The sequence below is a fragment of the Lissotriton vulgaris genome, chromosome 1_2 (assembly GCF_964263255.1).
Source record: "Lissotriton vulgaris chromosome 1_2, aLisVul1.2, whole genome shotgun sequence".
Classification (NCBI taxonomy): Eukaryota; Metazoa; Chordata; class Amphibia; order Caudata; family Salamandridae; genus Lissotriton; species Lissotriton vulgaris.
Window position 1 is genome coordinate 267,040,915 of NC_141686.1, and position 20,033 is coordinate 267,060,947.

General features: G+C 49.6%; 1 protein-coding gene across 1 annotated transcript in view; it reads right to left on the reverse strand.

The window, feature by feature from the left end:
- Window positions 1-13,466: 13,466 nt before the first annotated feature.
- The window catches only part of ST3GAL3 (ST3 beta-galactoside alpha-2,3-sialyltransferase 3), a 732,784-nt gene continuing 726,217 nt past the window's right edge, over window positions 13,467-20,033 (reverse strand). The window contains exon 14 of the mRNA XM_086953194.1: window positions 13,467-16,422. Within this exon, the coding sequence (XP_086809320.1) occupies window positions 16,333-16,422 (90 nt within the window). The 3' untranslated portion in view covers window positions 13,467-16,332. The remainder of the gene's footprint in view (window positions 16,423-20,033) is intronic.

Below are 20,033 nucleotides of genomic sequence, written 5' to 3' on the forward strand. Positions count from 1 at the left end.
TTGCTCTACACAATCTCTCAGAGGCAAAAAGATTCTGCAAGCAGGCACTCTTTCAAGGACTGCCATTTGACCAGGCTCTCACTTAACTGTCCCTGAGATCACAGACCAGTTTGGATTCCCTCCTGCCTTACTTCCTGTTCAATCGACCACTGTGTATGACAAGCTCGTGGGTGGGCTGGTGAAGCCGCTGGGCTTTGATTTTTTAGTAAGACTGAAAACATTCAGTCAAATTATAAGTTATCATGCCTGCCCAACAGAGCCAGGATTTGTGTTAAAAATAAGACCCTTCCTTCGAGGATGGTTAACTTCAACAAAGATATGACTGACCATGTGGTCTGAGCAGTTTCAGCTGAACTAGTGGAGCTGTCAGACACAGACTGGACTGCCGGACAAACAGCAGATTCCCTGACAGACCAGTGCCTGTGGAAGGACAGTACAGCTGACGCAAGGACAGCCACACGTCAATCAACTTTTTGGGACCTGCAGGGTCAGAGAAGAGCTGATATATATATATGGCAGTGATTTCACCATAAAGCAGGTGATGGACGGTACAAACCTGGAACACAGTGTCCAGCTTCGAACTTCACCTATGAGAAGGATATTTGTGAATCCAAAAGGATCTAAAGGGACCTTAAAATGAACCAAAGGAACAACACTGTCGACCTATAAGGAGAGGCTTCGCTGGAAGGAGACATTGTTCATTGGTAAGGAGTAGGGTTGCAGGGGCACCTGTAGGCTTCTCTATCCTCCCTACCAAAGAAGGGAGGACAGAGCCTTCCACATCCCACAAATTATACAAGCACGGTCAATTTCCAAGGGTTTCTCAGGCCAGGAACTTGGCACAGACACCTGTTCATTAATGACTTAGCGTTGAATGTCAGGATGGAGCACCCTTAAAAAATAATGCTGCAAGCTACCTAAAGTACAGTAATTGAAGCTGCACTTATGCAGTGTTTGTGCACTGGGAACACCTGGTGTTTCTAAAACCCAATTCCATGGCACGCCGCTTCTGATCCTAGAAGATGAAAAGTCTGACTCAGCTCTGATTTGAACATGCGAACTGTAAACCACAGTGGACATCAGCAGGGAGCAATCAACTGACTCTACTATTTTACCAGCTTACGACGGGAGTATTATGTGGACTTTGGAGGATGGTTTGGATTGGGGAAGAGTGCATCTGCTGTGTTTCTGCACTTGCTAGGATGAGAAACAGGCAGTAGGATGCCCGCAGGACCCTGGGTGACTGATGGTGTGGAAGGGAAGTATGCAGAGCTCCTGCAGTACATACTGGAGTGCCTGCACCCATCATTCTTTGTGTATGCTGGACCTTTGCTTTATTTGGGGCGGCTAGTCACCAAGTCGAGCAATTAATCAATGTTCCATTGAGAGCTTCACTGATGATACACAGCGGAGTACAGTAACAAGACCCGGGCACACCGGAAGTACACAGGGATGTATTGACCCTTGCGATAAACACCCTTCGGCCTCCACTAATGCCTTTAAAGCCAGGAGGGTGCAGGGTACTTGCCCCGTGAGAGAGAGTACTGAATGGCATGTCCCACTGTTAGCTTGGCTGATGATACAAACACGAAGTTTGGAGACCAGAGCAGAGCCCACCAGACATACAAGGGTATGGAGTGATCCCTGAGACAGACGTCCTGCTGCCTCTACCCATGTCTCTAAAGCATGGATGATCAGTGCACATGTACCGTGAGAGACAGTAAATAAAGCATGAAACACAAAGGAGTAGGATAGCGAGAGCAGGAAACATCGGATGTATAAAGCAATGCAGAGACGCTTGGTATGGGCGTCCGGTTGCCTCTGCCAATGCCTCTAAAGCCTGCATGGATCAGTGCACGTGAACCATGAGGGAATAAGAAAAGTCATGTTCCATTGTGAGATTCACTTAAGATACACAACGGACAGTGATAGTGAGAGCAGGGTACACACGGTGTATAAAGTGATATAGGTTCTGTTCCCCACGCCAATGCCTTTAAGGTCTGGATGGATCAGTGCACGTGCAACATGAGAAAGTAAGAAAAGGCATGCTCCATTGTGACATTCGATGACAATACACAACGGGCAAGGATAGCGAGAGCAGGGCACACTGGATGTATAATGTGATGCCGGGCCTCTTGGAATAGAAGTTCTGCTCCCTATGCCAATGCCTTTAAAGCCTGGATGGATCAGTGCACGTGCAACATGAGAAAGTAAGAAAAGGCATGCTCCATTGTGACATTCGATGACAATACACAACGGGCAAGGATAGCGAGAGCAGGGCACACTGGATGTATAATGTGATGCCGGGCCTCTTGGAATAGAAGTTCTGCTCCCTATGCCAATGCCTTTAAAGCCTGGATGGATCAGTGCACGTGCAACATGAGAAAGTAAGAAAAGGCATGCTCCATTGTGACATTCGATGACAATACACAACGGGCAAGGATAGCGAGAGCAGGGCACACTGGATGTATAAAGTGATGCTCGGTCCCTTGGGATAGACGTTCTGCTCCCTATGCCAATGCCTTTAAAGCCTGGATGGATCAGTGCATGTGCACCGCGAGAGTGAGAAAAGGCATGTTCCATTGTGACATTCGATGACAATACGCAACGGGCAAGGATAGCGAGAGCAGGGCACACTGGGTGTAATGAGATGCTAGACCCCTTGGGATAGACGTTCTGCTCCCTATGCCAATGCCTTTAAAGCCTGGATGGATCAGTGCATGTGCACCGCGAGAGTGAGAAAAGGCATGTTCCATTGGGTATACAACTGCTACAACTAAGTTTTTACCACCCACTACCGTTACAACGCAGGCATTACCACGCATACCATTACAACGCATTGCGCTGGGGGGCGCTCTAGGATAGGGAATACGTATAATTTTATATCCAACACCTTCCCTAGTGTCCACAGGGACTGGAGTTGGAATATAAAATTATACTTACCACTATCCAGCACCTCTAAGCGTTATGCGTTGTAACGGTATGCGTTGTAAATACTGCGTTGTAATGGTATGCGTGGTAAAAGTATGCGTTGTAACGTCATACATCCGTTCCATTGCGACAATCGATGACAATACACAACGGGCAAGGATAGCGAGAGCAGGGCACACTGGGTGTAATGAGATGCTAGACCCCTTGGGATAGACATTCTGCTCCCTATGCCAATGCCTTTAAAGCCTGGATGGATCAGTGCATGTGCACCATGAGAGTGAGAAAAGGCATGTTCCATTGTGACATTCGAAGCCTATTTTGTGTTATCCTATATCGTAATATATCGTATATTTACTCCACTTGCCCTGTAAAGCGCTCTGATACTCGCAAGAGTCTGGTTCGCGCTATATAAAACTTTCAAAATAAATAAAATTGAGCTGTGGAGTGAAACCTGACTAGTCAAACGTCCATCAGTAAAAAGTTTTCTGAGGCTCTGCCCTGTAATCTGATTGGTTCAACAGCAAGGAGCTTAAACCGAGATCTGGCGTGGAACCTGATTTGTCAGGCGTCTATCATGAAGTCGCTTACACAGACAGTCAGTCAGCAGTGGAGTGTTTGTTTCCCTGAGGTTGGCATCACACCCTGCATTACAGGGTAACAACACTACATCTGCAGGTTGCACCCACAGAAATAGGAGGAGTCATGCCAGAGCCCTAAGAAAAAACTAGAGCCTAACATGGGTTTATCAATGATAATAATAATAAAAGGGTCCTTGTGTAAAATGCATTTTCATGCTGCACTTCTGCCATTTCTAAGCACTGTTAGTAGCAGATATTATTATCAGACAATTTAAGGGTCCTCACATTATAGACATTGGAAAGATGGAAGGCTGAGTTGGCCCAACCGGATTTCAAAGTTGTAGCCACCAGATCACTTGAATTTAGCAGGCAGCGTTTAATACACTGAGCCATCTTGCCAGCCAGGTAGTTCATCGCGTGTGCACGGATGACTTCCAGATCTACTTCAAGTTGGAAGAGAGACCTCGGGTTCAATAAACAAGTTGCAAGCTTCATGGAGAAAAGGATGTAAAGAAACTGGCGCTATAAAAAATGTATAGAATTATATGCACGATCCTTATAGAAGCTTATACATTAACACTATAGGGGCCTGTAAACTGTTCCTATAGCCTGTGCGTGATCCCAACACAAGCCTATGCAATGTCTCTCTAGACGCCTGTATAGTATCCTTATGGAAGTCAGTGCACTGAAGGCCTAGGGAACTATCCCTATGGAAGCCGGTGTACTAACCCTATAGAAGCCTGTGCTCTACCCCTATGGAAGTCAGTGCACTGAAAACCTTGGGAACTATCCCTATGGAGTACTAACCTGTAGAAACCTGTTCTCCACCCCAATGGAAGTCAGTGCACTGAAGGCACTCCACCCCTATGGAAGCCGGTGTACTAACCCTATAGAAGCCTGTGCTCCACCCCAATGGAAGTCAGTGCACTGAAAGCCTTGGGAACTACCCCTATGGAAGCCAGTGTACTAACCCTATAGAAGCCTGTGCTCCACCCCTATGGAAGCCGGTGTACTGAAGGCCTTGAGACTGTCCCTAAGATGGACTCCTGTGCGCCGAAAACCTTCAGACCCTTTTCACAGGCTCGGACCCGGACCGAGGGGCTTGGGGTGTCAACCACACACCAGGCCAGGGAGGGGGGTCAGACACGCACCAGGCGGCAGCCTCGTGGGACCGAACCGACCCAAAGAATGGCTCTGTGTTAACGAGCTTTTCATCTCTGGCTAATCATCGGAGCTCACCCCAAAGAAGGGGCGCTTGTGTTCCAAACGGGCAGCTCGGTTGTGATCCTGGACACAGATGCCAGATACGGGACGCGGTGCCACAGTGACAGGCAGGCGGATGATGAAAGCCACCGACCACCGGGGGCTGCAGAGTGAAGGGGGACACGTCACAGCCTCCCGCAGAAGAGGCCTCGTGTATTCAGGGGCGCACAAGGGTCTCTGCCGCTCGCATTGTTGATCGGCGCCAAGCTCGAGACTCTGATGAGCAGATAAAGACAGCTCGACCTCAGGGGTCTCCCTCGCCCTCCTACGGAGGTCTGCGGAGGCTCAGCCCCCATGTCCGGCCCGTGCTCTCTCGGCGTGGCCCCTGCTGGAAGGTAGGGCAAGTCTCCAGTACCCTTTCTGAGCCCCTTCCACCAACAGTTATGTCTCTAACCCTTCTCTGAAGCACTTCTGCTCAAATAAATACACTTGCTACCGGAATTATACCCATAACCTGTTGTTATATAGCACTTCAGACCACACCCGAGGGCACTTCTAGGAGCTACAAAATAACAGGTGCCGCCATCCAGGGAAGCAGGTGGGCAGAACTGGCATCAACGGAACCCAGACGTAGGGCCTGCAAGTTCACTGCAGATGCCAGCTTCAAGAGTTCGACTCACTGAGCCACCGAAGAGGCAGCAGACAGATAACTGTCCCCTCCTGTGGCGAGTCCGAGTCCCACCCCTGCCCCCCTTCTTTCTGAGCCGAGAGCGGCTTCGGTCTTGGGGTTCATCACTGGGGTTTGGTGCTGTCCCCACTCTTCATGCCCGGCCCTTCTTTGCTTGTAACAAACAACAGGAGCGTAACCCATCAACCGTGTTGGGATTGGGGTCAGAAGTAATATAAACAAAAGATATCCCAACTGGTATCGTTCATAGACCCATATTAAGGATATGCAAGCAACATTATCCAGAATCCTGATTCTCTCCCTCTTCTACCCCTCTTGCGCAGCACTGTCTTCAACCCATCCTTGTCCTGAAGAAGATCCTGAGTTTTATGGATCGAAACGCCGTCGACACGCCAGCGCAATCATAGGCGCTTCTTCACAAAGTGGTTCATGAACAATGAAATAGAATTGCGATATAACCGGACCTGCTCAATCAATCAGACCCACACTGTGATAACTACTCACTGTATATATCTCTACACTAGTCACGTTGTGCCGTTCACGCTGCTCACACTGTCACCAGAGCTGCTACCTTGGTTTTCACTCACAAACCACGAGCACCTTGTGCCACTTGGGTTAATCCAATTACTTTCATTTATGTACTACAGTGCTGTTATAACTGTATTATCTAGCTTGTTTCCTTACCAATTTTCTATAAATGATGCCCATAGCACATACTATAACTAAATCGAGGCTCCTTGTTTTTCCTTGTGGATAATGTTGCTTGCATATCCTTAATATTTGCCTATGAATGATACCAGTTGGGATATCTTTTGTTTATACCGCCCTTCTTTGCAGCATCCTTCCAAGGTCCATGTCCCATGTGAGGGTTTGTGCTTCGCTGCTCCGGAGGCCCCAGGCCTCACACAGTGTGGGTACTCGCAGCACCATAGGGCTCATCTGTGTCTATCGCGGGCTGCGGGCGCCCTCCCATTACAGGGTCTGCATGCCCTCGGAGTGTGCCCCCTCTCCCTTTCAAATGAAGGAAGTGCGGGCACCCAGTACCTGACAGCGCCTGCATTGAAGGCACTTACCCTACCCTCAGAGGGCCTCTGAGTCTGGGGTCTGCAGTCACCTTCGATCCATCTAGCGTGCAGTGTGCCGGGGGTCTCCAATGGGGCATCTGTGCACAGCTCTCCGAAGCTGAGCAATCGAGGAGCCTCTGGGCCGACCCCGGGAATGGGCAGGGACACCCCTTGTATCCAATCACCAGGACGGTGCCCGCCTTTCGTACCTCGCTGCAGGGCTCAGGTGTGTGTGCCACTGCCACCTGAGTGAGTGCAGCTGCCACGCAGAGGGTGCATGTGGCTCCCTTGTAGTTGTGGCACTCCTATGTTATGTGGATGTGAAAGACCCACCCTGGACAGTATCCTGGTGCAGGGGCAGCTCACTACTTGCATCAGGAGCGAGGTAGGGGAGGGCGTGACTGCGGATCTGGGTCTGGGCTTGCGGCGTGCGTGAGTAGGACTCTGGCTGAGGTGTGCAGTAGAGTGTGGAGGTTTATGCGGTTCTTAGCACAGGTGGCCTCAAAGAATGCACTGACTTTTTACAGGTAACAGTTTAATCACTAACTAAATAAGTCATGTGTGTCTGTGTCCATGACGGGTGAGCATCAAGGGTGAATGAACACTTCCGCCCCCGCTGTTGACGGCTGCGGATCCCAAGAGAAGCTGCAGCGGGAGGTGCAATAAACACCTTCACAGACTCTAAATACACAATACTCCTCCTGGTATCTTTTACTCACGGATGCCCTTCCCCTGGGGGATCATTTCATAGGAAGTCTTACTCCTGACTGAGTATTTAGCCTTCACGACAGGACATATCATGGATTCAGAGACTGGGAAGAAATATCCTAGAGCATCTCATAGGGAACAGCAGGCTACGACGGGACCTGCTCTTGGGCACAGTAAGCCAAGAGGTCTATGAATGAAAGGCGAGAAGTCTCGCGAGGTTTAAGAACACAATGAAGAGCTCATGCTCCTGCACCAGTGGCTGGGCCGACTGTGCCTACAACACCCTGCAGGGCAATGGAGACCTCAGTACCCGGGCCGGCAATGGCCATGGAGTTTACTGGAGTCTAGGAGTGAGAGGCCGAGAAGTCTCGCGAGGTATAAGAACACAAAGAAGAGCTCAAGCTCCCTGCACCAGTGGCTGGGCCAACTGTGCCTACAACACCCTGCAGGGCAATGGAGACCTCAGTACCCGGGCCGGCACTGGCCATAGAGTTCATTGGAGTCTAGGAGTGAGAAGCAGAGAAGTCTCGCGAGGTATAGGAACACAAAGAAGAGCTCATGCTCCCTGCACCAGTGGCTGGGCCGATCATGCTTACGACATCCTGCAGGGCAATGGAGACCTCAGTACCTGGGTCGGCAATGGCCATGGAGTTTACTGGAGTCTAGGAGTGAGAGGCAGAGAAGTCTCGCGAGGTATATGAACACAAAGAAGAGCTCATGCTCCTGCACCAGTGGCTGGGCCGACTGTGCCTACAACACCCTGCGGGGCAATGGAGACCTCAGTACCTGGGCCGGCACTGGCCATAGAGTTCAGTGGAGTCTAGGAGTGAGAGGCCGAGAAGTCTCGCGAGGTATAAGAACACAAAGAAGAGCTCATGCTCCTGCACCAGTGGCTGGGCCGCTCATGCTTACGACATCCTGCAGGGAAATGGAGACCTCAGTACCCCGGCCGGCACTGGCCATAGAGTTCATTGGAGTCTAGGAGTGAGAGGCCGAGAAGTCTCGCGATGTATAAGAACACAAAGAAGAGCTCATGCTCCCTGCACCAGAGGCTGACCCGACTGTGCCTACAACACCCTGCAGGGCATTGGAGACCTCAGTACCCCGGCCGGCACTGGCCATAGAGTTCATTGGAGTCTAGGAGTGAGAAGCAGAGAAGTCTCGCGAGGTATAGGAACACAAAGAAGAGCTCATGCTCCCTGCACCAGTGGCTGGGCCGATCATGCTTACGACATCCTGCAGGGCAATGGAGACCTCAGTACCTGGGTCGGCAATGGCCATGGAGTTTACTGGAGTCTAGGAGTGAGAGGCAGAGAAGTCTCGCGAGGTATATGAACACATAGAAGAGCTCATGCTCCTGCACCAGTGGCTGGGCCGACTGTGCCTACAACACCCTGCGGGGCAATGGAGACCTCAGTACCTGGGCCGGCACTGGCCATAGAGTTCAGTGGAGTCTAGGAGTGAGAGGCCGAGAAGTCTCGCGAGGTATAAGAACACAAAGAAGAGCTCATGCTCCCTGCACCAGTGGCTGGGCCGATCATGCTTACGACATCCTGCAGGTTCATGGAGACCTCCGTACCCGGGCCGGCACTGGCCATGGAGTTTACTGGAGTCTAGGAGTGAGAGGCCGAGAAGTCTCGCGAGGTAAAAGAACAATAAGAAGAGCTCATGCTCCTGCATCAGTGGCTGGGCCGATCATGCAAACGACATTCTGCAGGGCAATGGAGACCTCAGTACCCGGGCCGGCACTGGCAATAGAGTTCATTGGAGTCTAGGAGTGAGAGGCCAAGAAGTCTCGCGAGGTATAAGAACACAAGGAAGAGCTCATGCTCCCTGCACCAGTGGCTGGGCCGATCATGCTTACGACATCCTGCAGGGTCATAGAGACCTCCGTACCCGGGCCGGCACTGACCATGGAGTTTACTGGAGTCTAGGAGTGAGAGGCCGCGAATTCTTGCGAGGTATAAGAACACAAAGAAGAGCTCATGCTCCTGCACCAGTGGCTGGGCCGACTGTGCCTACAACACCCTGCAGGGTCATGGAGACCTCAGTACCCGGGCCAGCAATGGCAAGGGAGTTTACTGGAGTCTAGGAGTGAGAGGCAGAGAAGTCTCGTGAGGAATAAGAACAATAAGAAGAGCTCATGCTCCCTGCACCAGTGGCTGGGCCGATCATGCTTACGACATCCTGCAGGGCAATGGAGACCTCAGTCGCCGGGCCGGCACTGGCCATAGAGTTCAGTGGAGTCTAGGAGTGAGAGGCCGAGAAGTCTCGCGAGACATAAGAACAATAAGAAGAGCTCATGCTCCTGCATCAGTGGCTGGGCCGAACATGCTTACGACATCCTGCAGGGTCATGGAGACCTCAGTACCCGGGCCGGCACTGGCCATAGAGTTCATTGGAGTCTAGGAGTGAGAGGCCGAGAAGTCTCGCGAGGTATAAGAACAATAAGAGGAGCTCATGCTCCCTGCACCAGTGGCTGGGCCGATCATGCTTACGACATCCTGCAGTGCAATGGAGACCTCAGTACCTGGGCAGGCAATGGCCATGGAGTTTACTGGAGTCTAGGAGTGAGAGGCCGAGAAGTCTCGCGAGGTATAAGAACACAAAGAAGAGCTCATGCTCCCTGCACCAGTGGCTGACCCGACTGTACCTACAACAACCTGCAGGGCAATGGAGACCTCAGTACCCGGGCCGCCACTGGCCATAGAGTTCATTGGAGTCTAGGAGTGAGAGGCCGAGAAGTCTCGCGAGGTATAAGAACACAAAGAAGAGCTCATGCTCCTGCACCAGTGGCTGGGCCAACTGTGCCTACAACACCCTGCAGGGCATTGGAGACCTCAGTACCCGGGCCGGCACTGGCCATGGAGTTTACTGGAGTCTAGGAGTGAGAGGCAGAGAAGTCTCGCGAGGTATAAGAACAATAAGAAGAGCTCATGCTCCCTACACCAGTGGCTGGGCCGATCATTCTTACGACATCCTGCAGGGCAATGGAGACCTCAGTACCTGGGCCGGCACTGGCCATAGAGTTTACTTGAGTCTAGGAGTGAAAGGCCGAGAAGTCTCGCAAGGTATAAGAACACAAAGAAGAGCTCATGCTCCCTGCACCAGTGGCTGGGCGGACTGTGCCTACAACACCCTGCAGGGCAATGGAGACCTCAGTACCCGGGCCGGCACTGGCCATAGAGTTCATTGGAGTCTAGGAGTGAGAGGCCGAGAAGTCTTGTGAGGTATAAGAACACAAAGAAGAGCTCATGCTCCCTGCACCAGTGGCTGGGCCGATCATGCTTACGACATCCTGCAGGGCAATGGAGACCTCAGTACCCCGGCCGGCACTGGCCATAGAGTTCATTGGAGTCTAGGAGTGAGAGGCCGAGAAGTCTTGTAAGGTATAAGAACACAAAGAAGAGCTCATGCTCCTGCACCAGTGGCTGACCCGACTGTGCCTACAACACCCTGCAGGGCAATGGAGACCTCAGTACCCGGGCCGGCACTGGCCATGGAGTTTACTGGAGTCTAGGAGTGAACGGCCGAGAAGTCTCGCGAGGTATAAGAACACAAAGAAGAGCTCATGCTCCCTGCACCAGTGGCTGGGCCGACTGTGCCTACAACACCCTGCAGGTCAATGGAGACCTCAGTACCTGGGCCGGCACTGGCCATAGAGTTCATTGGAGTCTAGGAGTGAGAGGCCGAGAAGTCTCGTAAGGTATAAGAACACAAAGAAGAGCTCATGCTCCTGCACCAGTGGCTGACCCGACTGTGCCTACAACACCCTGCAGGGTCATGGAGACCTCAGTACCTGGGCCATAGTGTTCATTGTAGTCTAGGAGTGAGAGGCTCAGAAGTCTCGCGAGGAATAAGAACAATAAGAAGAGCTCATGCTCCTGCACCAGAGGCTGGGCCGATCATGCTTACGACATCCTGCAGGGCAATGGAGACCTCAGTACCCGGGCCGGCACTGGCCATGGAGTTTACTGGAGTCTAGGAGTGAGAGGCAGAGAAGTCTCGCGAGGTATAAGAACAATAAGAAGAGCTCATGCTCCCTGCACCAGTGGCTGGGCCGATCATGCTTACGACATCCTGCAGTGCAATGGAGACCTCAGTACCTGGGCCGGCAATGGCCATGGAGTTTACTGGAGTCTAGGAGTGAGAGGCCGAGAAGTCTCGTGAGGTATAAGAACACAAAGAAGAGCTCATGCTCCTGCACCAGTGGCTGGGCCGATCATGCTTACAACATCCTGCAGGGCAATGGAGACCTCAGTACCCAGGCCGGCACTGGCCATAGAGTTTACTTGAGTCTAGGAGTGAAAGTCCGAGAAGTCTCGCAAGGTATAAGAACACAAAGAAGAGCTCATGCTCCCTGCACCAGAGGCTGGGCGGACTGTGCCTACAACACCCTGCGGGGCAATGGAGACCTCAGTACCCGGGCCGGCACTGGCCATAGAGTTCATTGGAGTCTAGGAGTGAGAGGCCGAGAAGTCTCGTGAGGTATAAGAACACAAAGAAGAGCTCATGCTCCTGCACCTGTGGCTGGCCCGACTGTGCCTACAACACCCTGCAGGGCAATGGAGACCTCAGTACCCGGGCCGGCACTGGCCATAGAGTTCATTGGAGTCTAGGAGTGAACGGCCGAGAAGTCTCGCGAGGTATAAGAACAATAAGAAGAGCTCATGCTCCCTGCACCAGTGGCTGGGCCGATCATGCTTACGACATCCTGCAGTGCAATGGAGACCTCAGTACCTGGGCCGGCAATGGCCATGGAGTTTACTGGAGTCTAGGAGTGAGAGGCCGAGAAGTCTCGTGAGGTATAAGAACACAAAGAAGAGCTCATGCTCCTGCACCAGTGGCTGGCCCGACTGTGCCTACAACACCCTGCAGGGCAATGGAGACCTCAGTACCCGGGCCGGCACTGGCCATAGAGTTCATTGGAGTCTAGGAGTGAGAGGCCGAGAAGTCTCGCGAGGTATAAGAACAATAAGAAGAGCTCATGCTCCCTGCACCAGTGGCTGGGCCGATCATGCTTACGACATCCTGCAGGGCAATGGAGACCTCAGTACCTGGGCCGGCACTGGCCATAGAGTTCAGTGGAGTCTAGGAGTGAGAGGCCGAGAAGTCTCGTGAGGTATAAGAACACAAAGAAGAGCTCATGCTCCTGCACCAGTGGCTGACCCGACTGTGCCTACAACACCGTGCAGGGCAATGGAGACCTCAGTACCCGGGCCGGCACTGGCCATGGAGTTTACTGGAGTCTAGGAGTGAACGGCCGAGAAGTCTCGCGAGGTATAAGAACACAAAGAAGAGCTCATGCTCCCTGCACCAGTGGCTGGGCCGACTGTGCCTACAACACCCTGCAGGGCAATGGAGACCTCAGTACCTGGGCCGGCACTGGCCATAGAGTTCATTGGAGTCTAGGAGTGAGAGGCCGAGAAGTCTCGTAAGGTATAAGAACACAAAGAAGAGCTCATGCTCCTGCACCAGTGGCTGACCCGACTGTGCCTACAACACCCTGCAGGGTCATGGAGACCTCAGTACCCGGGCCAGCAATGGCAATGGAGTTTACTGGAGTCTAGGAGTGAGAGGCAGAGAAGTCTTGCGAGGTATAAGAACAATAAGAAGAGCTCATGCTCCCTGCACCAGTGGCTGGGCCGATCATGCTTACGACATCTTGCAGGGCAATGGAGACCTCAGTACCCCGGCCGGCACAGGCCATAGAGTTCATTGGAGTCTAGGAGTGAGAGGCCGAGCGCGCCTCGGGAGGAGGGCATGCTCCCTTTGGTCTCCTGAGTAAGAGCTTGTATTAAGGAAAAAACTCTAAGGTCTGAAATAATGAACAAACTAAGAAAACTAAAGGGATGTCAACATAGAAATGTCCTCAACATAAATGCCATTCCAGTCAAACCGAGGATGAGGAGGGTTCCCATCAGGGTGTACGAGAAGTTGTAAAACATTGGTTTCCAGTTATAGAATTGTAGCAGCAGAATCACCCAAATGGGTTTCCCAGATAGTCCTAAACTGCAATCACTTTTCGTTGGAACAGTGCCTGTATTAGCCCTGAACAACGACATTGTTGACAATCACCATCCACTGACAAAAGGAAATGAATGATCTCAATGTTGGAGAAGCCACAATGTGTCAACACTTGATCAAAAGACAATATACTATCAAATCTGATTAACACCTGATTCGAAAGTCTTACTGTATTTATTGCCTGTTCTCTTCCAAGAGAACGCTGTTAGGTTTGGCCTCAGACTCTTCCAATGTCTGAAGGCTACCCTTCCACATATATTTATCGCATTGGGCTCTTGAGATATATGAAGATGACACTGAGGTGTCCAAAGAGAATGTGGATTCTCACAAGTTGGTATTCGAAGATGTGTATTTGAGGTTACAGAACAAAGGGTTGGTACTAAGGGACGGCAACCGTTCTCCATGTCAGGCCAAAGTGGACTATTAAGATCATTCTACATTCTATAGTCAAAGATGGCGCATAGAGGAGTTGGTTTCCACCTTAACAACTGCCCCATCCAGATGCAAGAGAGAAATCAGTACCAATTCTGTGCTTATTTGAGTCCTGAAGGACTCATAGGAGTACTATTTGCGTAGAAGGTGGAACAACTTGGAGAACTTCATCAGCTTCCGTTCTGAAACCATCTACTCTAAGAAAGACTCGCATCATCACTGTTGACAAGAGGGAGTATGGTTTGGGTGTTGTCATTTCACAATGCTGTAGAGAAAGAGAATAGGATGTGGCTTTTGCCTAAAAAAAGCTTGAGTTCACCGGAAGGGAAGTATGTTGTCATGAAGAACTTGCGTGTGAGCCATCAATCATTTCAGACATCATATAGGGGCAGAAAATTGATTCCAAGATCAGATCAAAGACCACTAATCAACATTTTATCCACAGCTGGTGGGCATTCCTCTACAGCTAGGGTTGCTTGGCTGTGTTCGAAATTGCACATATTGTGTCAAGGTAAAGTTTGTACCTGGAAAGAAAACCTCAAGTGGAGACTGTCTTTCATATGTAATGATAAAGCAATCACATACCAGTGGAGAAGGGGTGGAAGTATGAAGAGATGGAAGAAGAGAGAATAAATAACTAATACAAATGCACATAAATAACTATTGCATATCTTGAATATAAAAACAAATAGAATTAGTGGAAAGAGTCTAGGTGAGCAGTGCATCTCCCTGTACGTGAAACTAAACATACGAGCATAAGTTACTTACGGAGTACAAAAAGCTCACGACTGACAATCCTGCCCTGGTTGCCGATACTCCTGTTTCCGGACACTCCAGTCTACCACTGCACGATGCACAGCCCATGTCCCTAGTGAAGCCATCTATATACAGAGGGCTTCCAAGAAAATACTATAGCACAGAGGCCTCCCACACTCACACAAACACATCCACCCTTTTTCCTCCACCCCAATACAACCTGATCCAATGTCTATGGCTCTCCCTGCATAGTGCAGTGACGACAATCACATGCAGCATTTCAGTAGCCAGAGATAAACGAATTAATAAAAAATTGAACGTGGGACGGATGGGCAGTGCCCCTCTTCCCCCGTGGATGTGACCAGAGGAGGGTCTATTCCAGTTACAGTGCATACAAACACTTATGGAAGAGCAAACAGGCCAACTTTTAAGGTAATAAAATTAAATACTGAGTTCTGTACGCCTCAAATGGGCGAGGTGCTGTGCTCTACATTGGTGCTCCCGGCACACCCGTGCAAGGCACCGGATCTATGTGCTGACCCGGTCCAGTCTGGGGTAGAGACACTTAGTGTTTTTTAAATACTGTGGTGTATATGTGTACCGAAGAGGAAAGAACTACAACCATTGTAAACACCAAGCGTACCTTCTAGAGAAGAATCTGCAACCCACCCACCAGTGGCATGGTACACACAATGAGCTGGCTGCTGAGCTGGGATTGGGCTCCTATAGAGAGATGGGGTTTCCATGACACCTGGCGTTTTGAAGATCATTCGTAATGGCAGAGCCCTGGCAGGTACAATGATGTGCACACACCGGGCATGGAGGGCACCGGTGTGGGTCGCAACAGCAGATCTACCTTCAACAGGGTGTCAATAGTACCCTTCCTTAAAAATACTACAATGCTCTTCAGGGACTCGTAGCATGTAATACATGTGTGCAGCACTTATGCCTGTCTTCGACAGTTCTTTTTTTTAAATAACGCTTTTTACATTCAAATGTTTCTACCTTCAATATCCTCTTTCCCTCAAGAGGTACGTTTTGGCACATAAGTCTCATTCTTCTGAGCTTTTTTCTTCTTCAATAAATCAAAAATAGAAAAAACTGTTCTTTGATGGTTAGGGGGGCTGAGAGGAAGGGAATGGGAAATTGAATCCCACGTCTCATCGAAACACTGGATGCGTCGTTTCACTGCCGCACGTGCCACTAAACCAAGATGACAAATCATTTCACCAGTGGATCCTAGCGGACACGATATAACATCTGAGGTGGCATGATATCAGATGTGGATTGTAGCCAACATGATATGAGACTCAGGATTAGAGCCGATAAATATAGATTTAAAGACAACATGATATCAAATCAGGGACTGAAGATGGGAAGATATGCGATCCCGGATCAGAAGCCAAAATTATATCGAATCCCCCGACTGAGTCTGACAGATACCAGACATAGGAGCGAAGCTGGCAGGATATCAGAACCCAGGAATCAAGTTTACGTGAAATATGACCTGATCCACAGGAGGACAGAGACCAATTTGATATCAGATCCTAAATTTGACACAATATTCGATCCAACGCATCTTCAGCTCCACAGTGACATACTATCAAATCTCCTGCATTTAAATTTCCAAGCTGACATGATCTCTAGGAGGTTCCATTTGGACCTTTTTTCCAGAACCCCATCCTCTCAGGTTCAAAGCTGACACAATTCCAGAACGTCAACCTCTGAGGGTCCAAGTAGACATGATTCCAGAACCTCATCCTGTGAGGCTCCAAGCAGACACAAATGCCACGATCTGAGGTTTCAAACTGACTTGATATCAAGTCGCTAGCATCGAAGGACCCTGCAAGGTTCCTTCCACTGCTTCTGCAGGTAGTGTTGTCGCTCTTCGAGTGCAGTAATGTGCTCCTTGTTTATTCTCTGTAGTGTGTGTCCTGTGGCTTCCTCAGATTCCACTCGTCAGGTCACTGATAACCCCGGCTTTCACCAGCTTCTTCAGGAAGTCCTTCTCTCTCTGAATATTGTGCGTCCAAGACTGGAAAAGAAAGAAAAAGAGATAGCCGTCAGAAATATGGCACTGCACACCGAAGCCCCGCTGCCTACCTCACCCACACGCAGACTTCCCCGCTTCACCTTCTCGCATACAATTCTGGCCTCAAAGAACAGTTCTGGACCCAGCCTCGTTTAACCTCCCTGCTGGACCCGAGTACCCTACTGTGAGGTCAGAGCAACCCTACTGGCGACTAGTAGAGCTCGTAACAGGAAGGACGGCCTCCTCCCAAACATTGGGTTTTCCAAATGTGGGATTGGAATTGCTATCCCAAAAACCACACTCTGCTCCTCGCTGAGTTTCTGATGCACAATGTACAATATAAAAAAGAGAATACGTACAAGTGAGAGGGCAGGCTTGCGGGCATGGCACGTACCACCCTCTGCCCACCAAGAACACGAATGTCAACTCATGCTTATGGCTTTATGTTTTATAGTATTTATTTCCTTATATATCTGTGTATTTATCAATATTTTTCATTTGCTCCTTTTATCTTGATATATTATTTAATTTACGTTAAATAAAAAATTAAGTAGCAACTACCATATACCCACATTCATGTAACCAGTAGGTGTACACTCGCACCGATAGGTTTTAAAGCTGTAAGTACCATATATGTTACCCTCGAACGAACACATGAATGCTGTAGTACAAACACCCACTCGCCTCTCAGTATGCTCTATTAGTCATGCATTGACCTGCAGCACGTCACTCAATGTTCATACTTTCCATTGGTATCCATAACTACAGAACACACACATTGATATAGATGGCTTTCTGGCTGTAAATGTCTATAAAAAGGAGAATCCTTTTGCTGAGATGAACCAACAGGTTACCCTTCATGAGATGGTCAAGGTGATGGGGTTGGAAGGCTGCAGCCCCTTCACATACTGCATGACTAAGAAATAGCTGCAGAGGAAAGGTCCCGAGGAGCTGGTGTGTGCATGTGCTAAAACCACAAGGGGCCTCCTCAGCCCCCACCATGAAATATTAAATGCAAAGAGGGCGGCACGAGTTGCACATGGGGGGAGGAAGGGCCTGTAAAGAGATTGTTTCACACTCTATGCCCGCCGCAAGGCAATGTACCCCTGATGTCCAGTCACGGGGTGACTTCTCACAGTATCGTAACAACCCTTCTTGGGGTGGGGGGGAGGGTGCTGAGGGCCTCCCACCTCCACAAAAGTGTCTCCTTGATGCCCATGATAACTCAGGCCACGTTATCAGCTGGAGTTTCAACAATACATTATTTTTAAATGATTCATTACTGAAAAGAGTGTATACATAATAGTGACAACTACAGATATCTATCTATCTATCTATCTATCTATCTATCTATCTATCTATCTATCTATCTATCTATCTATCTATCTATATGCACATCTAGCTGTTTTGATATTCCTAAGACTAGAAGTAGTTGATATAAAACAAAAGTCTGCTCCTGCCCTGGGCAGCAGCACAGATTAACATTGAGGACTTGGTATAACTTCACGCCAGCGTTAATGTGGCAGTAACAATAACACATAGAGAGGGGTGTGCATAGGAAGGGGGGGGGGTGCGGGAGCAGGGGAAGGGTGAGAGGGATCCCCCTCCGTCTAAAACCTATCACTGCTCAATCACGGCCAGAGTGCATTAATGAGGCCACTCATTAATCTGTCTTTTGGGCACCAGGTGGTAGGGTCTTTGTCAGAGCTTAATTTGTAAAAACAATAAGTGCCAGGGCCCTTTTCAGGTGGCTACCACAGTCTGCACCGCCCATTGCCCCTGCCAGCGCTGCCAATGACAGAACCAAACCAGCTACAGACCATCACAGCCTTCAAGTCTGACAATTCAGACTATTCCAGAACTCCAAAGCCATAAGAATGGCTTGGGTGGCACGTGTTAGCCATTTTTAATGTATATTAAATTCATAGAAAACTGTTGGTGTGTCATCCCATGTGGTAGAATGTCATAAGTGCTGGTGGTGATAATTAAGTGCTGATTCCGAACACCGGAAACTACTGGCTCAAATTAAGCACTGGTCATTGTGGAATGCAAGGGCATTATTGGGTCTTATGGTGATATTTATGTAAGACTCTGTATAAAAGATTCCCAGATCTCTTCATATTGAGGTAGATGGTTATTTAGCCATTGTTAGACCAGGCTTCCTGGGCACCTGGGCACCATGGCACTCCGGGGTAATTGCGCTCCAATCGCATCAACTGGAGTGTACCTCACTGGTGTTCTGGGGCCTCAGTACTAGTGAACCCAAAACTGGATAACCAAGTACTCCTCTCCAGCACTTGACTCTCTCAGGGTAGCAAGACAGAGCAGTCCAAGTTATTCAAGGAGGTGAGGAGGGGTTAGACATTCAGAATACAGTGTAAACCGTACCACCCGCTGATAAACTCAATGTCCAGTCAGTGCTTTACTTTTTATAAAAGAAAAGTACTTTAATACACACAAGATAATTATACTACACATAACACTAGGATAAACAGTGAAAAACAAATGCCTCTACAACCCTCTGGGACAGAGTTCTAACCCCAAACAGTATTATAGCGCCTTGACGCCAAGCACTATAAAAACACAGTTAACATGAAAACACACAATAAGCATTGCATATTACAGATCATGTTACACAGGGCTGCTCTCATTCACTAGAGCCTTGATACCAATCTTTGGATTGGAAGGATATAGTTTCAGCATATGATGTGAAGTCAAATGTTCTTGATCAGCCCCATAACCCCCCACTCAAAGCAACAGAAGTGCCCTTCCGTTGTGACTGAGAACACCGCCCTAGTGGTGTCAGGGATCTGAACACAGGGGCCTGATGTCTTGGCACAGTTTACTGGAGTCCCACTAGCCACTGGCTAGCTGTAGGAGGGTAGTGGCTAGACAGAGTGCCAGTTCACCCTGATACCCTCAGAGATCACGAAAAGAAAGGTGGGGGGCTGCTTCACTGGCCTCTATTCCTAGTTACTGCTTGTACAGGCTCCCACAGCGCAAGGGAGGAGCTTAGAGGGGATTTGATCTCACCTTCAAAGACTAGAATGAAGCTTCCTCCTCTCTGGCTGTTCTTGATGTGCTGCAAGCGTCCTTCCACTAGCTTTTCTTGATGTGCCGCAAGCTTCCTTCCCACACCAAATCCGTTGATGTGCCGTAAGCTTCCTTTCTACACCTTGGGCAGCTGTCTAATTTCCTTGGTCAAAAGTGCACGCTCCCCCAAGCCTCACAGAGACAGCTGGTCTTTTCCCATACTGCTGATGCCTTAGTTCCGGCCGCAGTGAACTGAGTCTTATCTCCTGCCTTCACACTGCGGGTCGCGCCTGGCTATCTTCAGACGGACCTGGTGTGGCCGCCTCTTCAGTCATAGACCAGTCTTGAAAAACAGCTATGACTCAGGCCAGACTTTTATCACCTCTGATTGATAGGCTCATCCAATAAGAGGGTCTGCTACTTTTGCATCCTGAATACACCTCCAATCACAAACCATTCACTGCATTTTTAATGCATGGGTAAAGCATGCACCAGGTCCCTTCCTGGTATCAGACTGTGCAACTCCCTAAAGAGGAATTTTAATAAACTCCAGCCCAGGAGACCCTGACCAGTGGGGGAGG